Below are 27,603 nucleotides of genomic sequence, written 5' to 3' on the forward strand. Positions count from 1 at the left end.
ATCCTCGGGGCCCCCGTGTCCCCTCCCCCTCGACCCCTCTCGGGGCCCCGTGTCCCCCCACCCCACCCCACCCGTCCCCTCTACCCCGGCCCCTCTCGGGCTGCAGGGGGCGTCGTGAGGCCGTGAGGCCCCGCGTCCTCGGCTCTGCTCTGCGCATCTCGGCGCGGCGCCCGCCATGAGTGGGGCCACGCGCAGCGGCCTCGACATCTCGAGGCGGAATCCCCAAGACGACTTCGAGATCATCCAGAGGATCGGCAGCGGTACCTATGGCGACGTCTACAAGGTGAGGGGAGGCCGCGGCGGGGGGGCGGCGGCGGAGACCGCGGCCCCGGGCGGAGCCGCTAGGACAGAGCGAGGCTTCGCGGCCTCGGGCCCCGTCTACCCCGATAACCACTACGTCTGTCTGCGCGTCTCCTCGCGTCGCTGTCTGCCTGTCTCCTCGTCTGCCCGAGACCCAATGTCTCTGTCTCGGCGTCTTGCTGTGGACAGGTCTCTCTGTTTATCTGCTTCCCTCACCACCCACCCACCGTCTCAGTGTCTCCCTGGTTGTCTATCGCTCCGTCGCCTGTCTCACCATGTCCCTTCTTCACTGTCTGTCTGCTTCTCCGTCTCCCTGCCTTCTTGCTTGTCTCCCTGCCCCCAATGTCTCCTCGTCTGTCTCCCTGAGACCTCGTTTCTGTGACTGTCTCCTCGAGTCTCTCCCGTCTCTACCCCCCCCTTCACGTCTCGGTGTCTCCTGATCTCTCGTCTCTGTCCGCGGTTCTCTCTCTGTCTCTCTCTGTCTCCACGTATCGTTTGTCTCCGTGTCTCCAGTCATCTATCGCGATGTCGCTGCGTCCTGATGTCTGGAAGCCGCCAGTGCCGAGGACCTGGGTTTGACTCCGTATGGGGAACCCGTGTTAGTGCGTTCAGTTATTTCCATGTGTTTGTGTTTCCTGCAGAGTGCGTCTGTTTCGTGTTTTTCTGTCCATGTCTGTACTTGTGTGTCTTTACCGAGTCTATGTTTACGTTTGTGTGTGTGTGACTGAGTATGTTATGTGTCCGTGTCTCTTTGTGTTTGTTCGTGTCTGTGTGTGTCTCTGTCCCCATGTGCCTCGCTGTGTGTCTCTGTCCCTGTGTGTCCCTGTATGTCTGTCCCTGTGTGGCTGGATGTGTCTGTCTCTGTCTGTCCCTGTATCTGTGTGTCTGTATCTGTGTGTCTGTCCCTGTGTCTGTGTGTCTGTCCCTGTGTGTCCCTGTGTGTCTGTCCATGTGTGTCCCTGTGTGTCTGTGTCTGTGTGTCTGTCCCGGTGTGGCTGGATGTGTCTGTCCCTGTGTGGCTGGGTGTGTCAGTCCCTGTGTCTGCGTGTCTGTCCCTGTGTCTGTGTGTCTGTCCCTGTGTCTGTGTGTCTGTCCCTGTCTGTCCCTGTGTCTGCGTGTCTGTCCATGTGTGTCCCTGTGTGGCTGGGTGTGTCTTTCCCTGTGTCCGTGTGTCTGTCCCTGTGTCTGTGTGTCTGTCCCTGTGTGTCTGTCCCTGTGTCTGTGTGTCTGTCCCTGTGTCTGTGTGTCTGTCCCTGTGTGGCTGGGTGTGTCTGTCCCTGTATTTGCGTGTCTGTCCCTGTGTGTCCCTGTGTCTCTGTCCCTGTGTGGCTGGTTGTGTCTGTCCCTGTGTCTGCGTGTCTGTCCCTGTGTCTGCGTGTCTGTCCATGTGTATATAAGGCAACTGAATGGGGTGTCAGCCACACCAGCCCCTTCATGTGCCTTTCTGCCTTTCTGACATCAACAGGTGGCTTGCTAACAACACTTGTCCCTATTATATAAGACGACGTGTTGTTCTGTGTGTGTATATACTTATCTGTGGGTATGTTTGCGTCCCTGTGTGAATTCATGTGTGTGTATGTATTAATGTGTGTCTGTGCTTGTGTGTGTACATTCCAGGCGAGGAACATGCGTTCGGCAGACCTGTCAGCTATTAAAGTCATCAAGCTGGAGCAGGGTGAGGCTGTCCGTTTGCCCTGCTGCCCACATCTTGCTCCTGCTGCCCCGTGCTTCCCACTGCTGCCCGTGTTTTCCCTCCTTCACGTGACTTCATCCTCCTACCCGCACTTCCTCAATCCATGAGACCCGCACCGTGCCCCGGCCCCCGCCATCCTCTGGAGGCCCAGTAGCCATCACCCACATTCCTCGGCCGCTGTCAGTCACGTTATCGGCACAAGTGGAGGGCTAGCACGCCAGCCCGGGGCCGGTGGGCTGCAGCCACCCTGGGCAGGTGTGGCCGGGATGGCGTGCGGCAGGTGACACCGCACGCTGCCCCGGCATTCCTCCTGGGTGCTCGGAATAGCGCGGGGGCCGCGGGGCCCGTCCCTGGAGGAGGGAGGAATGAGCGAGGAATGCGGCTGGCGTGCGAGCGATCAGATGTCGTGGATGCTGCGTAACCACGGCGGACGAGTCACCGCGGCGGCATGACTGCGTTTGCCCTGAGCCGGGGACTGTTTAGTATGGGGGAGGGGGGTGGAGGTCCTGGGGTGGGGCAGGGGTCCCGATTACCACTCGGGGCAGAAATGAGAATGACATGCGGTCCGCAAGGAGGTGCGAACGGCTCCACCACCATAGCACGCAGGCGTGAGCTGGGGCCTGGGCGAGGCTCCGAACCCGCGTTGTTGCCGAGCCCTTCCCGCGAGACGCGTCGCTCTGTGTTCCGCTCCGTGTCCTCTGCCGGGTGCTGCAGGAGATGACTTTGCCGTCATCCAGCAAGAGATCATCATGATGAAGGAGTGCAAGCACCAGAATATCGTCGCATACTTCGGCAGTTACCTGAGGTGGGTGCCAACTGGCGCAGCCCCACAGCTGACTGGCTGGCGCTTGTGCACCACCGCCTGTGCCTCAAAAGTAGAGTGAATTCGCAGTGTGTCTGAGCTGTGTGTGTGAGTGGTTTACGTGGGAGCAGTGTGCATGTGTATGTGAGCGGTGTGTGAGCAAGCGGCCATGTGTGCTGTGCTGGTGGTGCAGGCGTGACAAGCTGTGGATTTGCATGGAGTACTGCGGGGGAGGCTCTCTACAGGACATTTACCATGGTGAGCCACACAACGATGGGTTCTTGCGCTGGGACGTGTGTTCATATGGAGTCCACTGGACTTATCACAGTGCGTTATCCCTACACCTGTGTTGGTTTCCAGTGACCGGACCTCTCCTGGAGCCACAGATCGCCTACATGTGCCGGGAAACGCTGCAGGTCGGATACATGCGAGCACAGTGGCACACGGCACACATATACAAAAGACAAAGACACGTAACAAACTTTTGGGGCAAATAAGACCCAGTGAGAGTCGTTTTCGAAAAATTTAACTTGGTCATGAAAAAGAACACAGCAATGTGCCTAGAGTGAAGGTTTTCAATCAGTGCATTATGCTACCTGCTATGACGTATGGATTAGAAACGTGGACATTAATTACGTGCGTGTGTGCGAAGAAGCACGGAGAGGTGAATGTTGGAGTTCTACTGAGACCCAGAAAGGGGAACTCCCATTAAGGGAACAAACACAAATCACAGATGTCACATTAGCCAGTTAGTAGGGGAAGTGGGTTCAGACAGGAAGCTTCGAGGTGAGAATGGGGTCGGGGCCGGTGACGAGGCTGGTGATGGAATCGCAGACAAAGGGGAACGCACTCGAGAGGATGAGCACCATAGAGACGGAGCGATGAAATCATCAGCCCGTGTGCAGGAATGAGATAGTGTGGCATCACAGGACTGTGAGAGATGGCGACGGCTTTGGGGAGGCCTTCGTCCAGCAGTGGATAGACCCTGGCTTATGATGAAGATGCTATGTGTGGATCCCATGGCCACTTCCCCGCCGTGTGTTGACGATTGGTAGGAGAAGGGAGCGTTGAACGCGGGTTCACGGCACTCATGGTTGTGTCATTGTGTGCGCTGCAGGGCCTCGCGTACCTGCACAGTCGCGGAAAAATGCACCGCGATATCAAGGTAGGCTAAACGCATTCGCAATTCATCATTTACACTGCACCTCCGTGTGCCTGCAGAGCGTGCAGTGCATGGCTGATGGTCTCCATGCGCAGTTGCCCGCTGTGGGGCGGTGACGCGGCCCAGCAGTAGCCCGTTTGCTGCAGAGGTTCGCGGTTTGACTCGGGCAGGTCACCCTTGTTAATACTGCGGTGTGTAGCAACCGTAAAATACTATGCACTGTCTGCTTCACAGGGGACGTCATTGAAAGAAAAGTTGTCCATTTTGTGCCAGCGTCAAGGAATCTAATTTGCCAAATTAAAAAAATTACACTGCCAATTGCTCAGTTGGAAAACGCATAGTCCTTGCCTTTGAATGCAATAACTCAGCAGGACCCTCCTCAAACGTCTTAAGCGAGGGTTTGTTGGGTAACTGAACGTAATTGCAATGACAGTGTCGGTCCAGAGTAATGCCGTTCGTCTCCGTGCATTCTCCTGCAGGGAGCCAACATCCTCCTCACGGACCATGGGGACGTCAAGCTGGGTGAGGAGGCCTTGGCCCTGTGTCCCCTCGCTCCTGTGCCCCCCACGCCCCTGTGCCCCCCACGCCCCTGTGCCCACACTCGCACTGGGACTGGCCACACGTGACTGTTTTTCTCTGTTTGTGTTCAGCTGATTTTGGAGTTTCGGCACAAATAACTGCGACGATTGCCAAAAGGAAATCCTTCATCGGCACGCCGTACTGGTGAGCAGCGTGCCTCGGCCAAGGCCGGGCCTCCCTGGGGGCCTCGCTAGGCCCGGCTGTTTATGTTTTGAGAAGGCATGCATGGATTTTGACTGTACACGTGTGTGTATGTGCGCTTGTGTTTAACTGTGGGAAGAGGTAGTGTAGCGGTAGTGTAATGCAGTGGTTAGCGCGCTGCGCTACGAACCCAGCGACCCAAGTTCGATTCCCGCTCACAGCCAACACCAGTGACGATTATCTCAACTGGTCCTGGGCCTCCCCTAGGTCGATTCAGCCTCAAATTAGTACCTGGTGCGGTGCGTAAACATTGCCACTGGGGAGACAAAGGTGGCCGGGCGTGGTTTCTGGCCACCCACCCCCTTGTGTGCCGCTCCGGCCTTCATAGGTGTTCGCTAACAGCACTTGCCCCTACAGTCTGTTAAGGCTATATGGGGGATCTTTGTCTTTGTTCAACTATACATGTGGCTGTGAGTTGGGGAGCAGTGGCGCTGTTGTCGCACTGTGCTTGAACCTGGCAACCTGAGTACGATTTCAGTTCATGCCCACGATCGGTGAGGAATAGCTTAGCCTTAAATTAATTCCTGGTGTGGTATGTAAACATCACCAGTGGGGAGACTAATTGTGCTGGCCACAAAACCCATCGTGGGATGTGCCGGCCTTCATAGGTGCTCGGCAATAGTCTAGCTGTATATTTGCATGTGAGTAATGCAGAGTAAGTGTAGGTGCTTGTGTGCATAGTTGGTGATGTGTAGGTGTTGTGGTTGATGGTGTAGCAATGTTTGGGGTGCGGCCGATATGTGTGCCACTCATGCGGGTGAGTGTTGGTTTGGCGTGTAGCCATTGTGGGTGTTGCTGTGATAATGTATTTGGATGGCGCTTTAACGTGCTGCTGCTGGATTTTGATGGTGTGTGTGTTGCTGTAATGATGCAGGATGGCACCAGAGGTAGCGGCCGTGGAGAGGAAGGGCGGCTACAACCAGCAGTGCGACGTGTGGGCCGTGGGGATCACCGCCATCGAGCTCGCAGAGCTGCAGCCGCCACTCTTCGACCTGCACCCCATGAGGTACCGCGTCCCCACCCCACCCCAGCCACCACCGGCCACCCGTAGTTATCCGTGGTGACCCCTGGCGTGTGATTGGGTTGTGATTATGATGTCTTTTGTGGTTCTGTTCCTCTCCAGGGTTCTCTTTCTCATGTCAAAGAGTGGCTACCAGCCGCCGAAACTAAAGGAAAAGGGTCGCTGGTAAAGTCCTTGCCATCTCTACAGCAGTGTCACTCATCGCAAACACGCACTCAGGCACACTTTCGTTGCAAACAAAGACAACGATCCCCCATATAGCCTTAACATACTGCTTGCTTATGTTTTTTGCCAGACTTTCCGTACGGTCGTGAGTTGCAATAATTGAGCCTTGTCAATACTACGCTACATGGCACCGTGTTGGCTATGTCACGACTCAATAGTGGTCGAATGTTTTGTAGAGCCCTGAAAAAATAATTGCAGGACCTGACTATATTTTGCACATGGTGCTAAAATTACATTCTAGTCGAGTATAGTGCCGAGACTCTTTAGATGAGAAGAAAATTGAATCTTGAAGTCTGCGACCACCACACCTGATCCTCCCACATCTTTTTTTCCTGAGCCTGAGTGCCAACCAGCAGAACCTTCGATATTTCTGGATTAAGCAATCTTCAAGGTTACCAAGGTTCTCCATATCTAACTTTGACTTTACTGTGGTGTGCAATTGTGTATCATCGGCATTTTGATGGAACTTGATGTCATGCAATGAGATGACATTGGCGATCGTAGAGATGCATTTCGAAACCAGTTTTCTTGCATTCAACCAATACTAAAGAAAATTCACTCCCACAAGGCCTATGGTACCTGTGAAAAACATCTTCAAGTTTTTTGTGGAGTCAAGCGGTACGATGAGCGGTTGAGAATCGGTCTGGGGTAATGGTTTCAATATTGAAAGCGCACCGCTTAAATCTGTAGAGTTGCTGAGCCCGGCGGTCATCGCTGATGCGTTTCGTGCCAGGATTATGCAGTTGAATCGATTGGCGGTAGCCCGGGTCACCGCAAAATATTGGTGGGCCGGGCATAGTTTAAGGTTTTTTTCTGGGAGCATCGCTGGTACTACCCTGTCCTGCCGGAGGGCGACACTGGGAGCGATGATGACGACGATGTCGACGACGATGTCGATCTCGCCAGTACGACCGTGACCGCCGGCCGTACCGAGAGAGCGCCTGGTGCGCCATTGCCTCCAAGTGGTCTCGCTCCCAAAGACAAGGGGGTGGCCGCCCCCGTAAGAAGCAGAACGTGCTGGGGAATGACCAGACCAGCATCCTGATGTACTTTCAAAACAAGCAATAAACAGCCGTTGCCACGCACAAATCCCCAGCAGCCCCCCTTTTTATGGGTGTTTTGTGTGCGTTTTTTATTTCCATATTTGGCGTGCGTATGGGGCTCAGTGACATCTCCCGTCTTCATAGGCCTTCTGGTTTCGGAGTTATGGAGGTTTTTCCACCCCCGGGTCACGATGGTGACCCGGGTCACCGACAATCGATTCAGTTGTTGAGTTTGGGGCCATTGCAGGACGGTGCTGCCCCCTGTTGGCTGCTCCCATGACCATGCAGCTCCCCTGATGGCGCGGACAGCGTGACGGCTCGGGTCGCGTGACGGCGAGGCGGCTGTGTGCCCGCGTGTAGGTCGCCCGTCTTTCACAACTTCATCAAGCTGGCGCTCACCAAGAACCCCAAGAAGCGGCCCGCGGCGGAGAAGCTGCTTACGGTAAGGCCGATGTCACAGATGGGCGGCACACGGGGCCTGGTGGGCACTTGCCGTGGCGGCGGCGCAGAGCTGATGGGATGCGCGTGGTGTGGTGTGTGCGGTGTGTGCGATGTGTCGCGCTGTGCCCGTACAGCACGCATTCTTCCAGCAACCACTGAACCGCGCACTGGCGCTGGAGCTGCTGGAGAGAGCTAGCAACCCCGAGCAGCACCACGCGGCACAGAGCGCGTGTGATCAGGACGACGAGGACGCTGAGGTGCCGCACTCACCGCACACTCTCCGCACGTGCCACGCACACAGCCTTGTACCCCCCACCACTACCAGGTCCCTTACCCTCCCGTGCCCCATTCAGCTACCCCCACACCCCTTCACTCCCACCCCCCCCTTCTGCCCCCAAACCTCCACCCCCATACTCTTGGGATTACTTTCCATATCCTCTCCCATGCGACCGCGTGTGTGTGTCCCGGCTTGTGCCTCCACCTGCGCATCAACACGCGTTTCTGTATGTCTGTATACGTCTCTGTGTATACCTGTGTGTACATATATGTGTCTGTTTGCACCTGTTTGTGTATACGTGTGTGTGTGTGTGTACACGTGTGTGTGTGTGTGTACACGTCTCTGTACTTCTTCCGACTTTGCATCTCTTCTCAGCGCAAGAACCTCTCCCTGGTGAAGGTCCCTCCCACTCCTCGAGGTCCCCCAACCCTCAAGACTCCCTCCACTGCTGCCCCCAAATGCCCCTCGACACTCCGGGCCCCAACTCAGGGCCCCCAAACCCTCAAAACTCCTCTTCCTACTCGGGCAGCACCCACACCACCAGGGCCCCCAAAAACTCAGGAACACCATAATTTACCAGCACCCCCCAAGATACAAGAGCCACCTACCCTCACAGGACTACCCAAAACTGATGGACCCCTTACTTTACCAGGACCCCAAAAAATACAAGGTCCCCCTACACTTTCGGGGCCTCTGAAAATACAGCCCCCCCCTATCCTACCAGGGACTCCCAAAACACAGGAAACCATAACTCTTCCAGGCCCAACTATCCTGTTAGTGTTTCCCAAGGCCCAGGGAGCCCCTACCCTCCTCGTGCCCCCCAAAATACAGGGACCCCCTACCGTCCCAGTGGCCCCCAATATACAGGGGGCTCCTATCCTTCCAGGACCTCTCAAAACACAGGAACCTCCTACCTTACCAGGTCCCCCCAAAATACAGCGAACCCCTATCCTTCCAGGACCCCCCAAAACACAAGGCCCTTCTACCGTTCCAGGTCTTCCCAAAATACAGGGACCCCCTATCCTTCCAGGACCCCCCAAAACACAGGGGCCTCCTACCTTACCAGGTACCCCCAAAATACAGGGACCCCCTATACTTCCAGGACCCCCCAAAACACAGGGGCCTCCTACCTTACCAGGTACCCCCAACATACAGGGACCCCCTATCCTTCCAGGTACCCCCAAAATACAGTGTCCCCTGACTCTTCCAAGCCCCCCGAAAATACAGGGACCCCCTACCCGTCCAGGCCCCCCCAAAACACAAGGAGCCCCTACCCTTCCAGGGCCCTCCAAATTGCAAGGGCCCCCTACCTTGTCAGGGCCCTCCAAACTGCAAGGGCCCCCTACCTTGTCAGGGACCCCTACTTCTCAGGATCCGCCCTCCATCCCAGGACCTGTCAACCCTGGGGGGCCATTCGCCTTTGCTGGAGCCCCCCCCGTCACTGTGCAGAGCAGCGGCCCCCCCCCTACTTTGCAGGTAGCAGCTGATTTGTGTTTTGCAGCAGTGATGACTCTCTAACCCGTAACCCATAACCCCTAACCCGTAACCGTAACCCGTAACTCGCCACCCATGGGGCTGCATTGAGGGTGGAGTAACGCTAATGCCGCCGCTTCCCTCATCACTGCCGGCACTGTGAACGCTCCCAGTGTCACGACGTCTTCCCCCTTCTCTCTCTCTCTCGTGATGCCCCCTCTCAACCCCGCCTTTGATGACAGCCCCCTTCTCTATCCCCCTTCTCACGATGACCATCCCTTCATACGATGGTCACCTTCTCTCAGTGAACATTGTTGACTACTGTACTCATGTATCTATGTATGTACGTTGAACTTCTTTCGCACCGTACGTAGCCAACGATGCTAATCGGAGGTGCGGGAGAAGGACAACAAACTAAACACAAAAAGCATTCGTCACGAAATTAGTTTTCAATCTAGATTTTAAAGTGATAAGTCCTAATGAAGATGAAACCAAACCGCAGGTGTCTCTCTGTTTCATCGCTGCCTCTGTTGGGACAGCCACATTTATTAACTCTCCTCCGTGCTGGTGACCTAAACGATTCTATGGCCACACAATTGGCCCTTGTCTGGAGCAGGCTGAGAGCATTGCACGTGCGCTGCGGTGGTCACGTGGCGTGCATGCGGGGTGTGCGGATGGGGGTGGCGCCTGCCTGCTCCGTGTGAGCAGCGAGCTGCTACGCGCCTTTGAGTTTGTGTGCAGCCTGCACGACACGTTCTCCTGCTGCGATGAGTTCTCTCATCATTCACATGGAACGTCGAATTTGAATCCCCCCTTCTGTGTCATGACGGCCACCGCTCCCTCTTGCTGTGCTGCCTGCGTGTTTGTATTACACAGTTGTGTGCGTGTGGGGAGCGGAAGTGCATGTGGAGCGACAGTGTAGCGGTTAGCGCACTGCGCTATGAAACCGGCTAGCTGAGTTCGATTCCCACTCATGACCAATAACGGTGGCAAATATTTGAATTGATTATAATTCGTGCTTCAGTTTTCCCAGCCTTAAACGAGTACCTGGTGGGGTGTGTAAACATCGCCACTCAGGAGACAAAGGCAGCTGGGCGTGGTACTAGCCACCCACCCCCGCGTATGCTGTGCCGACCTTCATAGGTACTGGCCAAGAGCATTTACCCCAACAGTATGTTGAGTATGTTGAGGCTAAATGAGGCATCATCATTGTGTTCATGTGTGGGTGTGTGCAGCCGGCGCTGGTGGTGCCACACCGCATCCCCTCCAACAACAAGCACGACCGCGCTGAGCGCACGCGCTCCGAGATCACATGTGAGACACCCCGACACACTACACAACCACCACAACAAATTATAATTTTTAAATCTTCTAAATACAATCGGCCATGATCAATCCACTGCTGGACGAAGGCCTCTCCAAGCTGCCACCATCTCTCATGATTCGGCGATATAACTCCAGTATCCGCATTTGAGATTATTTCACTGCTCCATTCCTTGTGTGAACGCCCTCTTTGGGCGACTTACATTAACGACTACGTTAGGGTAGCAGAGGGGAGTTGGGGGGAGGGGGGAGTCAGGGCTGGGAGACACTGGGGGGAGGGAGAGAGCTCCTCTTGTCACAACCGAGGCCCAACCGGGGCTCAATAACAACAGGGGCAGCCAGGGCAGCAGGGAGGGCTGAAGCCGTTTAGGGAACTCGCAACTCACGAGCCCACGATGGGTCACCGCACCCCATGAAGGAGGTGGAGTGGGAGGTTCGCGAGCAGGGGGGACGCGTTCCTGGTCACCGCCACTCAGCTACTGTCTCCCTGTGTACCCTTCTACCTCATATGTCAGTTGACCAGGTGACCTTTGAGCCTCCGTTGAGGAAAGAGACGGTGCCACATCACGACCTGGTAGGTGGTGGAGGGAGCCTGCGGTGGTATGCACACAGACGCGCACAGCCAACACACACACGCACATGCATGCACGCACGCGCATACACAACATGCACACACACACGGCAACACGTACACGGCACACGTGTGCATGCACGCACACATGAGCCCGGCGAGTGGCACATCACTCATTGCTAACGCATCGTGCCAGCTCCAACTTTGACTGCAGCCTAACTCACGCACGCTGGGGCTGCACAAAGAGCGACACTGCTTGCAAGATAACTCGTGACACGTGCCTGTGTGTGTGTGCGTGTGTACGAGCATGGAAGTGTGCATTTGTGTATGGTTTTGTATTTGTGTCCACGTGTTGTCGTGTGTCCCTGTGGGGTGGTGTGGTGTCTTTTGTGTTGTGTGTCTGCCTTCTGTGTGTGTCTGTGTATGTTGTGTATTTGTGTTTCGTGTTTTTGCATATGTGTGCGTCTGTCTCTGCCCTTTGTGTGTGTCTGCTCTGTGTGTGTCTGCTCTGTGTGTCTGTGTCATATGTGTGCATGTGTCTGTGCGAGTCAGCCCCACGCGGGCCAGGAGGGTGCGGACGAGTTGTACTTCACGGCACGGCCCTTCCTGGTACCGCACACCTCTTGTCCGTCTGCGTGTCCATGCGTCTCGTGCGTGCACCCGTCCCACGCTTATTTTGCGTCTCATTCTGAGCTTTGCGCTTGTGTGCGACCCCCAGCACTGTGGCCACAGCCACGCGTCCACGTGTGCACTTCACTGCCCATCTCCGTTTCCCATTCGTGTGCATGGTTTGTCCGTCCGCCTGTCCGTGGGCCCGTGAGCTCACCGCCGCGCGGGGTCCATTTTTGCGTGCTCACCCACGTCTGTCCCCTGGCTGTTTTTTTCCATTGATCTCTTGACTGTGCACCCCCTGAATACCTACGACTGCAGCGCAGAGAACAAAAACACGTCGCAAGTTGAACTCTTACTGCTGTCAAATATGACCTGGAGCACTCACTGCACCAGATAGATCCAGAGTGAGGCAGTCACTGATTAATTGATGACCCAGCAGTCACTGATTCACTCCAGTCACTCGCTCACGCAGCAGTCAGGCACCTCCTTATCACTCTTATATCGGTACTAACAAGGTTACTGTTTCCATGTTCACGACTCGGTCTTAAAGATATCGACTATTTCATCTCATCCACACTGTTCAACCAACCACCACACTGCACGTCACAACAACTCTCTCACTCACTCATCCACCGACCACACTACAGGTCGCAACGCTGCTTCTTCCATTGCACTGCTCCACTTTGGAATTCCCCCTCATCGTTTATTTTTTCCCAAGCTCTTATTATGACTTCGCTCGATTCCTGAAATGCGTTAGCCCTTATCTAGAGGGGGTCGGAATGACTGCAGTTGAGAATTACTGGCCTGGAGGACAGGCTCCAGCTTTCATTAGGCCGTCCTCCTCCCTGCTATAATCGTGAGGTTTGTTTCAGGCAGTGATTGAAGCGTCAGCCTCCAGAGCGATGGGAGAGTCGTATGCACGCGGTCGTTCTTCTGTTCGTGCTGCGGCCCTCGCTTTGTGCATGTGGATAACGGCATTGTTTCTGTGTCCGTGTGTGCGCGCGTACGTGTGTTGGCCTGTCCTCGTGTGTGTACGTGTGTGTGCCTGTGTGTGTTTCCATGCGTGCGGGTGTCCATGCACGCATTTCCGTGTGCGTGCGTGTGTCCGTGTGTCCGTGTGTGTGCGTGTGTGTCCCTCCGTGTGTGCATGTGTTTGTGCGTTTTAGGACATGCAGGAGGAGTATGAGCTGGGCAGTGGGTGGTCAACCTACCCCAAGGAACCCACGTCCTCCAAGTGAGGATCCGCAATGCGCCCGCATTCACACAATCACTCACACTCCGCCACTCACACCCCTGCACTCTATCTCGCACACACACACACACCCTCAATGCCTCACGCACTAAACTCTTCACTCCCTCACTCGCACACATACACTCAACATGCATGCACACACACGCTCACTCGCACGCACACACTCCCTCATAAAAATATGACTTTTAGCATTTAACATATTCCCACACACACACATCCTCGCGCACGCGCCCCACACTCACATGCACTCATCCCCTCGAACACGCTCGCACACATCCTCGCACATGCTCCCACACACACACACACACGTCCTCACACGCTGCCATGCACCGCCTCGCCCGTGCTGTAGGCCCCAGTATCCCGCATCTGCCGCAACGTAGCTCGGCTCCAAGCAGTCTCCTTTACCCGGGGGAGCGGCTTGTGTTGTACCAGCTTTTGACGATGCTTTACACCTCAACCGATCGGAGGTGACCGCCTACCCTCCCCTGCCTTGCCCTTCCCTGTGCCTGCCCCGCCCCTCCACCCTACCCTGCCCTCTCCTCCCCGTTCCCCGTATCCTCCCTGGCAGGAGCCTCCTCAAGTCTGTGGAGGAGGAGTTACAGCAGAGGTACAAGATCCGCGCTCCGCTTTACCTAGTCATTCCCCTGCGTACAGTGCCAGGGTTTCAGATCCGGGGTTTCTCGCTCTCACTAACGACGTCACCATCCCGCCGACGCGTTGTCCACAGATTACGCTTCGCTTCCTAAATAATCGTGCTGGCTGTGGTGTGGCGTGCGCAGTGGGGGTTGCGGGTGAGGAGCCTTAACAGCCGTTGGAAGCCGTGAAGCTGCTCGCACTAACCCTAAACCCCCGCCCCCCGTGTCCTCTCCAGGGGTCATATGACACACCTGGATGACGATGATGAGTCTGAACAGTAAGTTGTCCTCTAACCTCTAACCTCCACTGTCGTGACTAACGTTGAGTATTTTTGTGGGAGCCTCGGGCCACAGGAGGTGTTGGTGGTGATTTGAATTGTGTTCGGTTCAAGTTGATTTTGGTAAACAAGGCGAGAACTCGAGAGGCCAGGATAGCATGACTCACGAGAGGAGTCGAGTCGCAGGAGGGAGCAGCTGATTCGCCTTCACTGCGGCGACACTGACCGCGAATCCGTGTGCGTGTGATCCCAGCTGCACCCTGAAGCGGGCGCCACCGCCACCCATCCCCACAAAGGTACAGCCCCCGGCTCTCCACTCAATACACCACCACAATCACCACCTACACCGCCCGTCACAACCAATAACAACAAATGACGTTCGCAACTAAGTGGCGGTGATGTCACCATGGCACTTGTGCCAGGCTACGTGTATCTTGAGGCCACGAAAAGCGTTAAAGGCTTTGCTGGCAGGAGGTCCTGGGACAGATCCAGATCACTGGCACATGCACCAATTGTGCTCTCCACTGTACCAAATGTCTGTATTTTAGCCGCCCAGCGCTCTGCGCATTGTGAGTGTCGGTCCTCCACTTTCCGCTGTTGTTGGAAGGTGACTGCCTCCAACTGCCCAGTAGCATCCTTTACGAGCCTCATCCATTGAGATCGATGTTTACACCGCTGGTACCAGTCATCGGCAAGTCTACTCAGCTCCACATTCTCCTCTACCGCATCAGTCAAACTCTATTCTAACCCATGCCGCGCCCGTTTAGCCCCATATTTCCGGTCAAACAGAAGCTGCTTAGGCATGCGGTGGCTCGGTATGTGGGCTTCGTGACCCAGCCAACGCAGCCTCGCTACCGGAGAAGCTCACCGATGGAACCACCAACACCACCGCTCCTATCATTGAGTCTGAAGTGCCACCGTGTCATTGCCGTTGATGGTTGTGTCACTGTGGCGCCGTATGTGATGGGGGTGTCGCACCACCGCGTGTGCTCCCCCACAGGCGCGTGGCACCGGCAGCTCAGAGGAGAGCACACCGGACGAGGAGCGGTGCGCCACCACCCGCAGCGTGGCACCGGGGGGCACGGGGAGCATGCGCGGAACCCCCCCTCCTCCACGGCCACCACCTCCCCGCCTTTCCCCCCGGGGCGGCCCCCCACCACGGCCGCTAGGACCTCCCCGACCCCCTCCAACCTCCGTCGAGGGAGAAGAAAAATCGGCGACCGTGGGGGCAGTGCCCCCCAGGCCATCGCAGCTCGCACCCCAGGGCTCCCCCGACACCTCCAGTAAGCCTCCCACCCTCCCTCCGCCCCTCCCTCCCACACACACAGCCGGCACAGGATGCGGTGGCGCGAGTTGAGCCCTGTGGTGACTCGTGTGTGTGCATGGTGTGTTGTGTGTGCATGCTGTGTTATGTGTGCGGAACCTGCGTGACGTGCGTGCGACACGTGTGTGCGTGGCACGTGCAGCGAACGGAGTGCTGCCCAACGGTGAGCGGGGGGCGTCGCCTGCGGCGGTGGAGGTGGAGCGGGACTCGCAGGGGGCCTCCGTGCCCCCCACCGTGCCCCCCCGGACTCTGAGAGGGGACAAAGACAAAATGGATGCCCAGGTGAGCGGATTGTGTGGCATTGAACGCCTTGTGAAGCACGGTTGGGACACCAGGGGCTTTTGCCCCCCACCCAGGTTCTCTTAACCCCCCCGCCACCCCCCCCCCCCCCCCCCCACCTCTGTCCTGCAGAAGCAGAGCATCAACGGGCTCCCACCGACTCCGAAAGTGCACGTGAGTCTCATTATCATCATTGTCATTTAAACACAGTAGCTGGGCACAGGCCCAAATCGTCACGGGGCCAGCAACAAGCAGCACTATCACGGATAAGGGTGATACACATTTTTTGAATTGAGTGAAGTTACTATCGTAAAAGCTTGTCAGGAACAGAGACGATGATAGGAGTACGGAATTACAAAGTTGAGCAGGGCGAGGGAAGAAGCGGAAAGATGAGTTGGTGAGTGGGTGTGTCAATGATTGGATGTGTGGGTAAGTGAGTGGGTGAGTTGGTAAGTGGGAGCTTGCCTCTAAGAGGTGGGGACTTACCATCAGCCCCACCAAAACTAAGCACCTGCCTGGGTATTATGTACCATCGGAGACTCCACCCCCACAACTCCCAATTGGTGATAGGGCAGTTGTGGAGAGAGTGGAGAGTTTCCCATACCTGGGCAGTGTGCTCATGACCGGCTCCAGTTTGACAGCAGAGGTCTCCTCACTCCGAATCAGTCGAGCGGCAATATCTTTTAATCGGTTGCGTAACGCTGTGTAGAAGCTACATGGCCTGTCGCTCTGCACGAAGCTTCAGGTCTTCTCGGCCACAGTCATTCCGTCCCTTCTCTACGCTTGCGAAACGTGGACCCCCCTAATGGAACATCTTCGCCGGTTAGAAACATTTAGGCTGGCCTGCCTACAATCCATCCTGGGTTTAACCAGGCTGGATTGTGTGAGGAGCTCACAAATCCTTGAAAGATCTGGACAAGTCCCATCGGTGAGCTCCTCCGGCAGGCAAGGCTGCATTGGCTGGGTCATGTAGCCCGCATGCTTAGCCACCGCATATCTAAACAGCTTTTGTTCGACCGGATAGAGGGGGCGAAACGGGCACGGCACGGGTTAGACAAGAGATGGGGTGATGTGGTACAGGAGGATGTGGAGCTGAGTGGACTTGCCGATGACTGGTACCAGCGGTGTCAAGATCGACCTCTGTGGAGGAGGCTCGTGAAGGACGCTACTGGGCAGTTGGAGGCAGTCGCCCTCCAACAACAACGGAGGGGGGAGGAGTGATGCTCACAACAACGAGCGGAGCGCCAGGTGGCTAAAGCACAGCAAGTTGGCACAGTAGGGGGCACAGGTGGTGCATCAGCCAGTCATCTCAGTCGATCCGTGGCACCTGGGTCTGCCCCGTGACCTCCTACCAGCGGGCGTTCAACATTTCACGTGGCCTCAACGTGCACATAGCCTGGCACAAGCGTCGTGGTGACGTCATCGCCACTTAGTGGCGAATGGCGATTGTTGTTGTTGAGTTGGTAAGTGAGTGCGTGGGTGAGTGAGTGGGAACTGGGCAGAGGGCGGTGCTGTGCTGGGTGCTGCTTGGCGACTTGCACTCTCTCTTGCCTCCCAGATGGGCGCATGCTTCTCCAAGGTGTTCAATGGCTGCCCGCTCCACATCAACTGTGCGTCATCCTGGATCAACCCCGAGACTCGCGGTAACGCACGCACGCGTGCCTTCTTTACAAAGGGGGGCACCACCAGGGCATATTTCCAATCCGGGAGAACCTTTGCTGTGGTCCAGGCAATTGTAACGATGTCATATAGGGCAGCCGGCACACAATCACCACCCTCCCTGGCCGTTTGCTGCGGATGTCTTCTCTACCCGGCTCTTTAACTGGTCTCAGGTTGCAGATCCCTCACCGCACTTGTTCACCAAATGGCGCGTCAGCCGGCCACTTAGCTGCTTGAGCGGTGGCGCGGCCCAAGCGGGCGAACTTTCGCCGCATGTTGCAAGGGTTCACGGTTCAAATCCGGCGGCCGCACCAGTCATTTCTGGCGCGTGTGTAATACCCACGGTGGTACTCTGCGTCATCCACTTCATAGCGGACGTTGGATATTGCTGTTCGGTCGTTGGAAAGAGCGTCCTGCGAGTCGCGTCATTGTGTCCACAGACCAGCACCTCATATTCGGGGCTGAGGAGGGCATCTACACCCTCAACCTCAACGAGCTGCACGAGGCCAGCATGGAGCAGGTGGTGGCCCACGCACCCAGCACACGCCGCACCTTGCACCACGGTACACGCCACGCACGCACCCCAATACTCCATTATTGCCCCACACCAGCAGATAACACCTGGGGGTAGGAGGGTTGTTGTGACTCTGTGTCCTTGTTGTTGCAGCTCTACCCCCGCCGCTGTTGCTGGCTCTACGTCGTCAACAATGTGCTCATGTCCATATGCGGTAAGTGCTCCTATTACAATTTATACTCGGCATCTAAATGCAGTCGCATCTCAACATGCTGCACAGGCTGAGTGGGGGGGGAGTGCTATCTTCTCAACAGAGGCGGTCATAGGCAGATGACAGGAGGAGGGAGGTCTAGAGGCATGGACTTGAACAGGGACAGGGAGCCAGCAGCATGGGTGACTGGTGGAAGGGAGTTCCAGATCTCACCTCCCTACTGCAGTGCTTGGGGTAGTTCTGCGCATCGATGGCTTTGTAAGGTGGTTGTGTGTGAACTTGGGGTGGCTGTGTTGGTTGTTTATAGTGGTTGTGTGTGCGTGTGTGGTGGCGGGTTCCTTATGGGGGCTATGGTTGCTGTGCGTGGTTGCTGTGCGTCGTGTGGCGGTGCGTGCAGGAAAGACGTCCCAGCTCTACTCGCACAGCCTACTCGGCCTGTTTGAGCAGGCGAGGAGGCAGCACAGCCTTCCCATGCACATCCCCACACACCGCCTCCCCGACCGCATCATACCACGGTACTGGGAGGCAGCCTCGCCCCGCACAACTCGTTGACGCCACCCCATGTGCCTCACCCGCGACACACCACTCAAACTGGTCTCGTCTGGCTGTGCTGTCCCCGTGCAGGAAATTTGCCGTTTCGACCAAGTTCCAGGACACCAAAGGCTGCCAAAAGTGCTGCGTAGGTAAGGTGTGAGCGGCGCGCCCATCGTATGCCTTGCCAACCTGAATAGCCGCTCACTAACAGCGCTTAGCCCATCGGTCTGTTAAAGGCTATATGGGAGATTTTTGTCTTTGTGTACATGTGCGTGCGTGTGTGAGCGCAGTGCGTAACCCCAGCACTGGAAACAAGTACCTGTGCGGCGCGCTGCAGTCGGGCATCATACTTCTGCAGTGGTACGAGCCCATGCAGCGCTTCATGCTCATCAAGGTGAGAGGTCGCAAATCTCCCCAGCGCCGCCACCTTAGCAGTTGAGTGCACGCGTCACTCACGCACGTGTGTGCGTGTACACCTGCCCGTGTGTGTTTATAAACCTGTGTACACATGCACTACAAATCGTTTACCCGGGTACAATTCCCGCTCGAGGCCAACACCAGTGACGATTATCTGCACCGGTCTTGGGCCTCGCCTAGGTTGACTCAGCCCTAAATTAGTACCTGGTGCGGTGTGTAAACATCACCACTAGGGAGACAAAGGGGGCCAGGTGTGGTGTTGGCCACCCACACCTTTGTGTGCCATGCCGGCCTTCGTAGGTGCAACTTGCGAACAGCACTTACCCCAACGGTTTGTTTAAGCTATACCGGGGGTCTTTGTGTACACCTGCGTGTGTGCGTAAGCAGCACTTTGAGTTCCGGTTGCCGGTGCCACTGCGCGTGTTCGAGCTGCTCGTGGTGCCGGAGCACGAGTTCCCGCTCGTGTGCGTGTCGGTGAGCCGTGGCGCCGACCCCGGCCAGGCCGTGCGGCTTGACACCATCAACCTCAACTCGGCCTCCTCCTGGTTCACCGAGACCAGCACCGGTACGAGGCCAACCTCCTGCACCACGGCCATGGTGACATGATCTGGATATGTGTGTGTATGGAGTAGTAGAGGGGTGTGTGTGTGTGAACATGTGTGGAAGAGTAGAGGAGTGTGTGTGTGTGAACGTGTGTGGAGGAGTAGAGGAGTGTGTGAACATGTCTGAAGGAGTAGATGACTGTGTGTGTGTGTGTACGTGTGTGGAGAAGTAGAGGGGTGTGTGTGAACGTGTGTGGAGTAGAGTGGTGTGTGTGTGAACGTGTGTGGAGGAGCGGAAGGGTGTGTGTGTGCGTGGAGGCGTGAGCGAGGTGGTGCCGGTGTGACGCTGTGTTGGGATGCAGGCGGCGCCCCCCTGGAGCACGTGCACGTCACTCAGCTGGAGAAGGAGACTTTGTTGGTGTGCACTGACAGTGAGTGTACTCCCTCCCTTCTCACGCTCACCCACCCCTTCCCTCCCATCATCCTTCATCCAGCCCTCCCTTTACACGACTGCCATGCATTCATGCATGTGTGCGCACATGCATGTCCATGTGCGTGTCTGTCCTCACGTTTGTGAATAATAGGGAGCAGTAGTGTAGTGGTTAGCCTGGTTGGCTACGTACGGTGCGAAAGAAGTTCAACATACATACATACAAACCCAGCCACCCGAGTTCGATTCCCACTCAAGGCCAACACCAGTGACGAATATTTGAACTGGTGCTGAGCTTTCCCGAGGTCGACTCAGCCTCAAATGAGATCCTGGTGAAGTGTGTAATCTTCCCTACTCAGGAGACAAAAGACGGCCAGGCGTAGTGCTGGCCATCCACCCCCTTGTGTGCCGTGCCGGCTTTCATAGGTGCTTCCTAACATCATTTGCCCCCCAAGTCTGTTGAGGCTATGCGGGGGATCTTTGTCTTTGTGTGCATGATGTGTGTGCGTGTATCATGTGCTTGTTTGTGTGTATAATATGCATATGTGTGTGTATTATGTGCGTGCGTGTGTGTGCGTGCATGTCTGTGTGCATGTGTATAAATGCGTGCGTTTGTGTGTAGGGTGTGTACAGATCGTGAATCTGCAGGGACGCCTCAAGTCCAGTCGCCGAATGGCGACCGAGCTGCTCTTCAACTTCCGCATTGACTGCATCGGTAAGATGCGACACAGCTTACGGCATGCATCACAGCACGCATCACGCGGCCCCGCTGTGTCACCCCATGTGTGACACCCATTGTAACCCACTGTAACCCACTGTCTGTCCCACTGTGTAACTCGCTGTACGGCCTGTGGTGTGACCCGCTGTGTGACCTGCTGTATGTCTCACTGTGTAACCCGCTGTGTCTCCCACTGTGTCACCCACTATGTAACTCGCTGTGTCTCCCGCTGTGTAACCCGCTGTGTCACCCACTATGTAACTCGCCGTGTCTCCCGCTGTGTAACTCGCTGTGTCTCCCGCTGTGTCACCCGCTGTGTCTCCCACTGTGTAACTCGCTGTCTCCCGCTGTGTAACCCGCTGTGTGACCCACTATGTAACTCGCCGTGTCTCCCACTGTGTAACTCGCTGTGTCTCCCGCTGTGTAACCCACTATGTAACCCGCTGTGTCTCCCACTGTGTAACTCGCCGTGTCTCCCGCTGTGTAACCCACTGTGTAACTCGCCGTGTCTCCCGCTGTGTAACCCGCTGTGTCTCCCCCTGTGTAACTCGCTGTGTAACCCGCTGTGTCTCCCACTGTGTCACCCACTATGTAACTCGCTGTGTCTCCCGCTGTGTAACTCGCTGTGTCTCCCACTGTGTAACTCGCTGTGTCTCCCACTGTGTAACTCGCCGTGTCTCCCGCTCCTGTGTAACCCACTATGTAACCCACTGTGTCTCCCACTGTGTAACCCGCTGTGTCTCCCACTGTGTCACCCACTATGTAACTCGCTGTGTCTCCCGCTGTGTAACTCGCCGTGTCTCCCGCTCCTGTGTAACCTGCTGTGTTTCCCGCTGTGTAACTCACTGTGCGAACTGTTGTGTAACTCGCTGTGTCTCCCGCTGTGTCTCCCGCTGTGTAACTCGGCGTGTCTCCCACTGTGTGACCCAATGTGTAATTCGCTGTCTCCCGCTGTGTGCCCCGCTGTGTGTCCCGCTGTATAACTCGCTGCATGACCCTTGGTGTGACCGGCTGTGCCACCACCACTGTGCACAGTATGCCTGCAGGACAGCGTGCTGGCGTTCTGGAAGCATGGCATGCAGGGCCGCAGCTTCCGCACCAACGAAATCACTCAGGAGATCGGCGACCAGACACGCGTGTTCCGCATGCTGGGCTCAGACAGGTGAGCTCCCGCGGTGTGCCGGGAGCCATGTGGTGGGTGGTGTGCTGGGTGGGATGCTGGTTGGGTATCCTGTATGGGTTTTTGTGCTTTTTGGTCTGGTGTTACGTGTGGTTTGGTGTGCTGCCTGTGGTGTGGTGTGGTTGGAGTGTGATGTGCTGTGTGTCGTGTGCCATGTGTGGTGTGATGTGACGCGTGTGGTGCGCACCGTGTCCGGTGTGGTGCGGTGCGGAGCGCGTGTGACGTTGCGGTGCATGTGCCGCATACCTCAGCAGGGTGGTGGTGCTCGAGAGCCGGCCGACAGACAACCCGGTCGCCCAGAGCAACCTTTACATCCTGGCAGGACACGAGAACAGCTTCTGAGGAAGGGCCCTGGGGCCTCGTGTGCCCCCCCCCCTGCCCCACGTTGCCCCCCCCCCCCCTTCCCGATGTGGCCCTGCCGGAGCTTCGCTTGCCACTGGAACTGCGCCTAATCGCTCATGAAACGACGAGGGAAGTGGCCTCACGGCACACGCGCCGACCTGGGGGAGGGCCCGTGATGATCGGAGTGCAGGGGACACGGGGGGCCCCGCCGCCACCGTATAGGAAGGGGCCGGAACGGGGCCTCCGCTCGGTGCCAAGTGACTTGCGTTGGCGAGGGGTGGACAGGGCCCCTCTCTATACGGGTCCCCGAGGTGCCCGTATGGGGCCGAACCCCGGGATGGACTGGTGCCCCCAGGGCCCGCAGCCGCCGTTCATCACGACGCAGAAACGTGCAGGGCCCCCACGCCGCCCCCCCCCCCACACAGACGCTTCGTTTTTTTAAGTTTATTTTCACCTTTTGCCAAAGCGTAAGGTCTATCAAAGTTATAGATTTGTTGAAAATTTTATTGCCGATATGTTTTAGAGCTCTCTAATATTTAATATTGGTGGCAGGTGTACTTGAGAAGTATAAATCCGAGCACTTTGCTGGAGTGTAATATATAGACATGTAACAAGTTATAATTTTGTAAGTGCAGTCAGTAAAATTCGCCGGCCTCGCATGGCTAGCGAGGCTGCAGTGGCATATGGCTAAAAGTTCTGCTGGGTGGGGAGCCCTCCACGTCGGTGGTCAGGTCTCTACCAAGGCCATCGGCTGCCAAGGCAACTCTCTCCTCTTCGGCAAAAGCGTTTTGTACACGTACCACGCAGTCTATATTACAGTATATGCAGTATACGCGCGCATTACCCTGCACGCATACAGCCTGGGGGTGGGCGACGTGTCCCGTCCCCATGGCCGCGCACACACACTACCTTCGCGTCCTGGTTTATGCAATAATTATTTCCGTATTGGAACGAGTCAACTCCCCTTATTTGGAGGCCTCGTGAGACACGGCGCGTGTGGGTTCGGGTGAGGCGGGGACTGGGTCCACATAGGTGGTGGCCTGGGTGGCTGGCAGTGTGAACACTAATTACCGAAAGCAACCGTAAGTTGAAAGTGGGGTCTGGTGAAACACTGGTGCTAGGAGCCCATGAATTAAATATCACACTTTAGGGTTGCGGTTTGGTTCAAGAATGCATGAATTTCTTTACATTATTAGTAATGCAGCGGGTCCACTCGTACAACATGAGTGAAGATGAGTAATTTATTCCATTTTCATGGGCATAGGAATAGACTTTAATCAATCAAGTTGCATTCCTCAATACATGCCTCTGGGTTAGGGTCAATGACATGGCTAGTACTTGTGGTGGCTTGCTTGTTGGTTAGGGTTAGTGGGATGGCGAGTACTCGTGGCTAGCTAGTTGGTTAGGATTATGATCAGTGGGATGACACGCACTAGTGGTGCCTGGCTATTTGGTTATGGTCAGTGGGATGGCTAGTACTCGTGACTAGCTACGTTGGTTTGAGTTTCGATCAGTGGGATGGTTAGTACTAGTGGTGGCTGGCTAGTTGGTAAGGACTGTGATCAGTGGGATGGCGAGTACTCGTGGCTGCCTTGTTGGTCTGGGTTATGATCATCGGTATGGCTAGTTCTGGCTGGCGAGTTGGTTTTAATCAGTGGGATAGCTCGTACTGGTGGTGGCTGGCTGGTTGGTTATGGCTATGGGATAGCATTGGTTGTCTGGTGGTGACCGTGCACACGCTGCTTGTCCTTTATATTGTGATGTATGGCCCCTCAGTGTTCGGTGCCTCCGGCTTGTGGTGTTCACATGGACCAGGTCTCCCTCCTCACTCGCCCTCACGCCCCCACCCCACGTTCCTCTCCCCGCCTGCGCGGGGCTGTAGTCCGCATACTGGGTGGAGTTGGTTGCATTTGGTTGAGTTGAGTTGGGGGGAGTTGAGATGAAGTTTAGTTTGGTGAAGTTGAGGGTTGAGATGGGTGGAGTTGAGCGATGAGTGGAGTTGGATTGAGTTCTGTGGAGTTGAGTACTTGTATGGAATTGAGCTCGGTGGAGTTGATGGTTGAATTAAGTGGAATTGATTTGCATTGAGTTAGGGTCGAGTTGGATTGAGTTAGGGATGAGTTGAGTGTGACTGGGTTGAACTGAGTAAATTTGAGGGTGGAGTTCGGTTGCACTCTGCATTGACCGCGGACCCCTCTCACGGGGAGGAGGATGAGGGGGCTGCTTGTATAGCATAGCAATGTACATAACGTTTCTCGGAGGTCGCGCAGACGCGTGCAACCATGTTCCCGCAACCTCCACACACTACTGAATGCGCTTTGCGAGTGCGCGGGTGCGGGGTGGGGGGGCGCGAGGGTCGGGGTTCTGTTACACAGTGGAGTGGGGGCAGCGCGCCTCCCGACAGCATGTGTCGTGTTCTGTGTAAATATTGTAAAATACAATGAGGACCGCAGTCGTGACGCCTCCCTTACTCCGGGAACCCCACGCCGACTTCACACGGCCAACTAGCAACTACACCGCTTCACTATAAACTAAAACCTGTCACACTATCAATTACACCGTTACACTTATCAACTACACTACATGGCCAACAACACTGCTAACTATACCACAACGCTACACTTTTAACTACGCTAATTGCAACACTGCATCTCCGACACGACAAATTTCATCAACTGCACTGCACCCAGCTACACCACCAACTACACCACTCCATCTACAGGCGGTTTAACAGCATGGTTCAATCTAGATTTGAAGTTTTCCTGACTGCAGGGATCCATACTCTTTGGTTCTTTCGGTAAAGTCACGTGGGTATAAAATACATTTAATCACGACGTTTCAGGCGCAACAAAACAATTGTTTCCTGCTGTGGTTGTCCCACCTGATGACGGACACATGTGTTGCTGCCCGAAACGTCGTGATTACATTTATTTTTATTTTTTTATACCTACGTGACTTTACCGAAAGAACCAAAGAGTATTAACAGCATGGTGCCATCAGTGGCGTCAACCCACCGACAAATCCAGCGGCAGCAGAGACGTGGACCCACTGGTGAGCAGAGACGTGGACCCACTGGTCAGCAGAGACGTGGACCCACTGGTCAGCAGAGATCGCGAGGTCACCGAGCGCCTGGAGAAGGGCCGTGTCTGTTGAGTGTCCACCGCGGGGTCGAGGAGACTTTGCGAGCTGTTCAGTGGTCGGTTAAGTGAGAGCAATTATCTCACGAATGTTCACAGGAGGGGGGGATATTTGAATGGGATGAACATCGGATGGTGGACGGCGGGCAAGAATAATAATAACGGGAGTGGCAGCTGTGGATTGGAACGTATCGGATATGTCCACTGAGAGAGGATGGAGCGATTACATCGGTTAATATCCAGAAGACGCATGGATTTGTTACATCAGGATCGTTAGAGGGTGGCTGCGGCTTGGGACGGTCCTCGTCCAGCAGTGGATCGATCACAATTAGCTGCACTACGTTTAAAACCTGGGGTTCCGTTTTCCCCATGGTAAAAGCCGATTAAGTGGCGCAGACAACATGAAAAAATCGAATAATCACGAACAGCCCTCTGTGATACAGGCGTCAACATTTGGCGAGTGTTCTGTGGTTACTGAAGAAAAACATCAAAGACGGTCACCACTGATATATATTTTTTTCGTGGCTGCCTTTTTTTAAAGGCGCACCTTTGTGAATATCTGGCAAGTTTCATGTTTCTATCACAAATTAAAACGATTCCTGTGAAAATATGCACTTAATGTGCTCCACTGTGATGTTTAGTTCGTCCCTGGAAAAAAAAACGGGATTCAAACCAAATGTCTCGGCCGTATCTCGGCTCAGCGCTGCGAGTTTGTGACATGACCCACGGGGTCACGGCTTAATGAGACATGTGCGAGCCCTGTGAACCGATTCAAGAATGTGTGTCCCGCGCGTGACGTCACTCCACATGAGGCCCACTCTCGCGTGACATCAGTCCACATGAGCCCCCCCCCCTCTTCATTAATATTCATGAGTGGGTGAATTTTTACACGAACGCAGAGGAAGGTTGAGCACAATTAAATAATTTATTATGCAAAGTCGCTTCAAATATGACGTTTCTTTACAGAAAGTGACGGTAAAAAAATAAATATACGCAGCACAGTGCGACATCCGTGCGTGACGTCACTGCAAAAGAGCCCCCCTCATTAATATTCATGCGCGCGTAGAAATTTACACGAAGGTCGCGCACTCCACATGCTGCACTCCTGCCTACATTAATACTCATGAGCAGGTGACGTCACTCCACATGCCGCATCCCTCCACAATAACCATTGACGGGTGACGTTACTCCACAATGGGACAAGCCCCGCCCCCCCTACCACGTCATTAATAATCATGAGCTCAACAATTTTTCTATTGAATATTTCAGATTTACTGCAATATCCACCCGTGCTTGAACGGGCAAATAAAGAGAGTTTATCAAGAGTCGACTCCTGTGTGCCGGTCTCAACTACTCGTGATCTGCAGGCAGAGCAGAGGCGTGCGGGGGGCTTCAGTAACTCGTAGATTATATTCTTGGTTTCGATTTAAAGCTTTCGTGACTGCAAGGATTCATCTTCTTTGGTTCTTTCGGTAAAGTCACGTAGAATGAGAATAAAATCATAAATTGATAAAATAACACAAAATTCTCACGACGTTTCGGCCACAACACAAGAGGCCTTCTCGTCCCTTCACCTGATGAAGGCCGCTTGTGTTGTGGCCGAAACGTGAGAATTTTATTGTGTTATTTTATTTTATCAATTTATTATTTTATTCTCATTCTACGTGACTTTACCGAAAGAACCAAAGAAGATATCTTCTTGGTTCTTTCGGTAAAGTCACCACGTAGAAGGGTAACAATAAAATAAATTAAAAAATATAAAACAATAAAATTCTCACGACGTTTCGACTTGTTGTGGTTTTCACGCCTGATGATGATGATTGCTTGTGTTGCAGTCGAAACGTCGTGAGAATTTTATTGTTTTATATTACTTTATTATTTTTTATTGTTTCCCTTCTACGTGGTGACTTTACCGAAAGAACCAAGAATGTGAATCCCTGCAGTCACGAAAGCTTTCAATCGTTGTAGGCTATTAATGTGATGGGGGTGGAGGCAACGTTTCGTCCTCCAGCCCCCGTGAGCCGCAGTCGCAGAACGCCGCCGGGGCAAAATGTTAACTACCTCGCGTGGTACACAGGAGGTCGTTCAGTCCGACCCTGACTCCTGCTGCTGTGTATTTGAAGTTTGCGTGTCTCTCTCTCTCTCCCCGTGGTCGCCGTGGATTTTTCTCTCTGGGTCCTCCGGTTTTTACCCTCCACATTTAGAATTCGACATGCGTTTTAAGAGTATTTGGCCGCTACACGTGTCCACATAAATAAGCCAGCCACTTCGTTGAGCTATCATTTGTGGTCAGGTCGCTTCTGAAAAAAAAATAGCTCAGTGGTCCTTGCACAGTAAATTAAAAGTAGTTATTTTTTCATCTTGTATTTTGTTGTCGATTTATTTTTAGTTGGACCCCGGGCCCAAATTTAACAAAGCGGTCCTCGCC

General features: G+C 54.9%; 1 protein-coding gene across 4 annotated transcripts; it reads left to right on the forward strand.

Annotated features, from left to right (window-relative positions):
* LOC116947204 (mitogen-activated protein kinase kinase kinase kinase 5-like) lies at window positions 1-26,505 on the forward strand. Of its 4 annotated transcripts, XM_032962703.2 has the most exons (33): window positions 1-283; window positions 1,918-1,975; window positions 2,708-2,798; window positions 2,989-3,053; window positions 3,156-3,211; window positions 3,913-3,960; window positions 4,437-4,479; window positions 4,608-4,680; window positions 5,612-5,743; window positions 5,861-5,923; window positions 7,387-7,468; window positions 7,602-7,724; window positions 10,453-10,531; window positions 11,056-11,114; window positions 11,664-11,720; window positions 12,890-12,957; window positions 13,544-13,582; window positions 13,847-13,888; window positions 14,142-14,184; window positions 14,889-15,171; window positions 15,355-15,494; window positions 15,624-15,665; window positions 17,050-17,134; window positions 17,591-17,670; window positions 17,818-17,878; window positions 18,273-18,390; window positions 18,500-18,558; window positions 18,700-18,803; window positions 19,214-19,391; window positions 19,731-19,799; window positions 20,421-20,513; window positions 21,552-21,678; window positions 21,948-26,505. In XM_032962703.2, the coding sequence occupies exons 1-33, from the start codon at window positions 176-178 to the stop codon at window positions 22,036-22,038; spliced, it is 2,859 nt and encodes a 952-aa protein (XP_032818594.2). In that variant the 5' UTR covers window positions 1-175; the 3' UTR covers window positions 22,039-26,505. The 4 variants fall into 4 exon arrangements, with proteins under 4 accessions (XP_032818594.2, XP_032818596.2, XP_032818597.2 ...); XM_032962705.2 differs by lacking the exon at window positions 13,847-13,888; XM_032962706.2 differs by lacking the exon at window positions 11,664-11,720.
* The last annotated feature ends 1,098 nt before the right edge of the window (window positions 26,506-27,603 follow it).

This window comes from Petromyzon marinus, chromosome 29 (assembly GCF_048934315.1).
Source record: "Petromyzon marinus isolate PM22_M1 ecotype Great Lakes invasive population chromosome 29, UKy_Petmar_22M1.pri1.0, whole genome shotgun sequence".
In the NCBI taxonomy this organism is placed as follows: domain Eukaryota; kingdom Metazoa; phylum Chordata; class Hyperoartia; order Petromyzontiformes; family Petromyzontidae; genus Petromyzon; species Petromyzon marinus.

Bases quoted from the DNA above. Each gene is read 5' to 3' on its own strand.
- LOC116947204 (XM_032962703.2), top strand. From the start codon at position 176: ATGAGTGGGGCCACGCGCAGCGGCCTCGACATCTCGAGGCGGAATCCC. The intron at 7,469-7,601 runs GTAAGGCCGATG...GTGCCCGTACAG, and splicing joins CGGCGGAGAAGCTGCTTACG to CACGCATTCTTCCAGCAACC. The intron at 19,800-20,420 runs GTGAGTGTACTC...GTTTGTGTGTAG, and splicing joins TTTGTTGGTGTGCACTGACA to GGTGTGTACAGATCGTGAAT.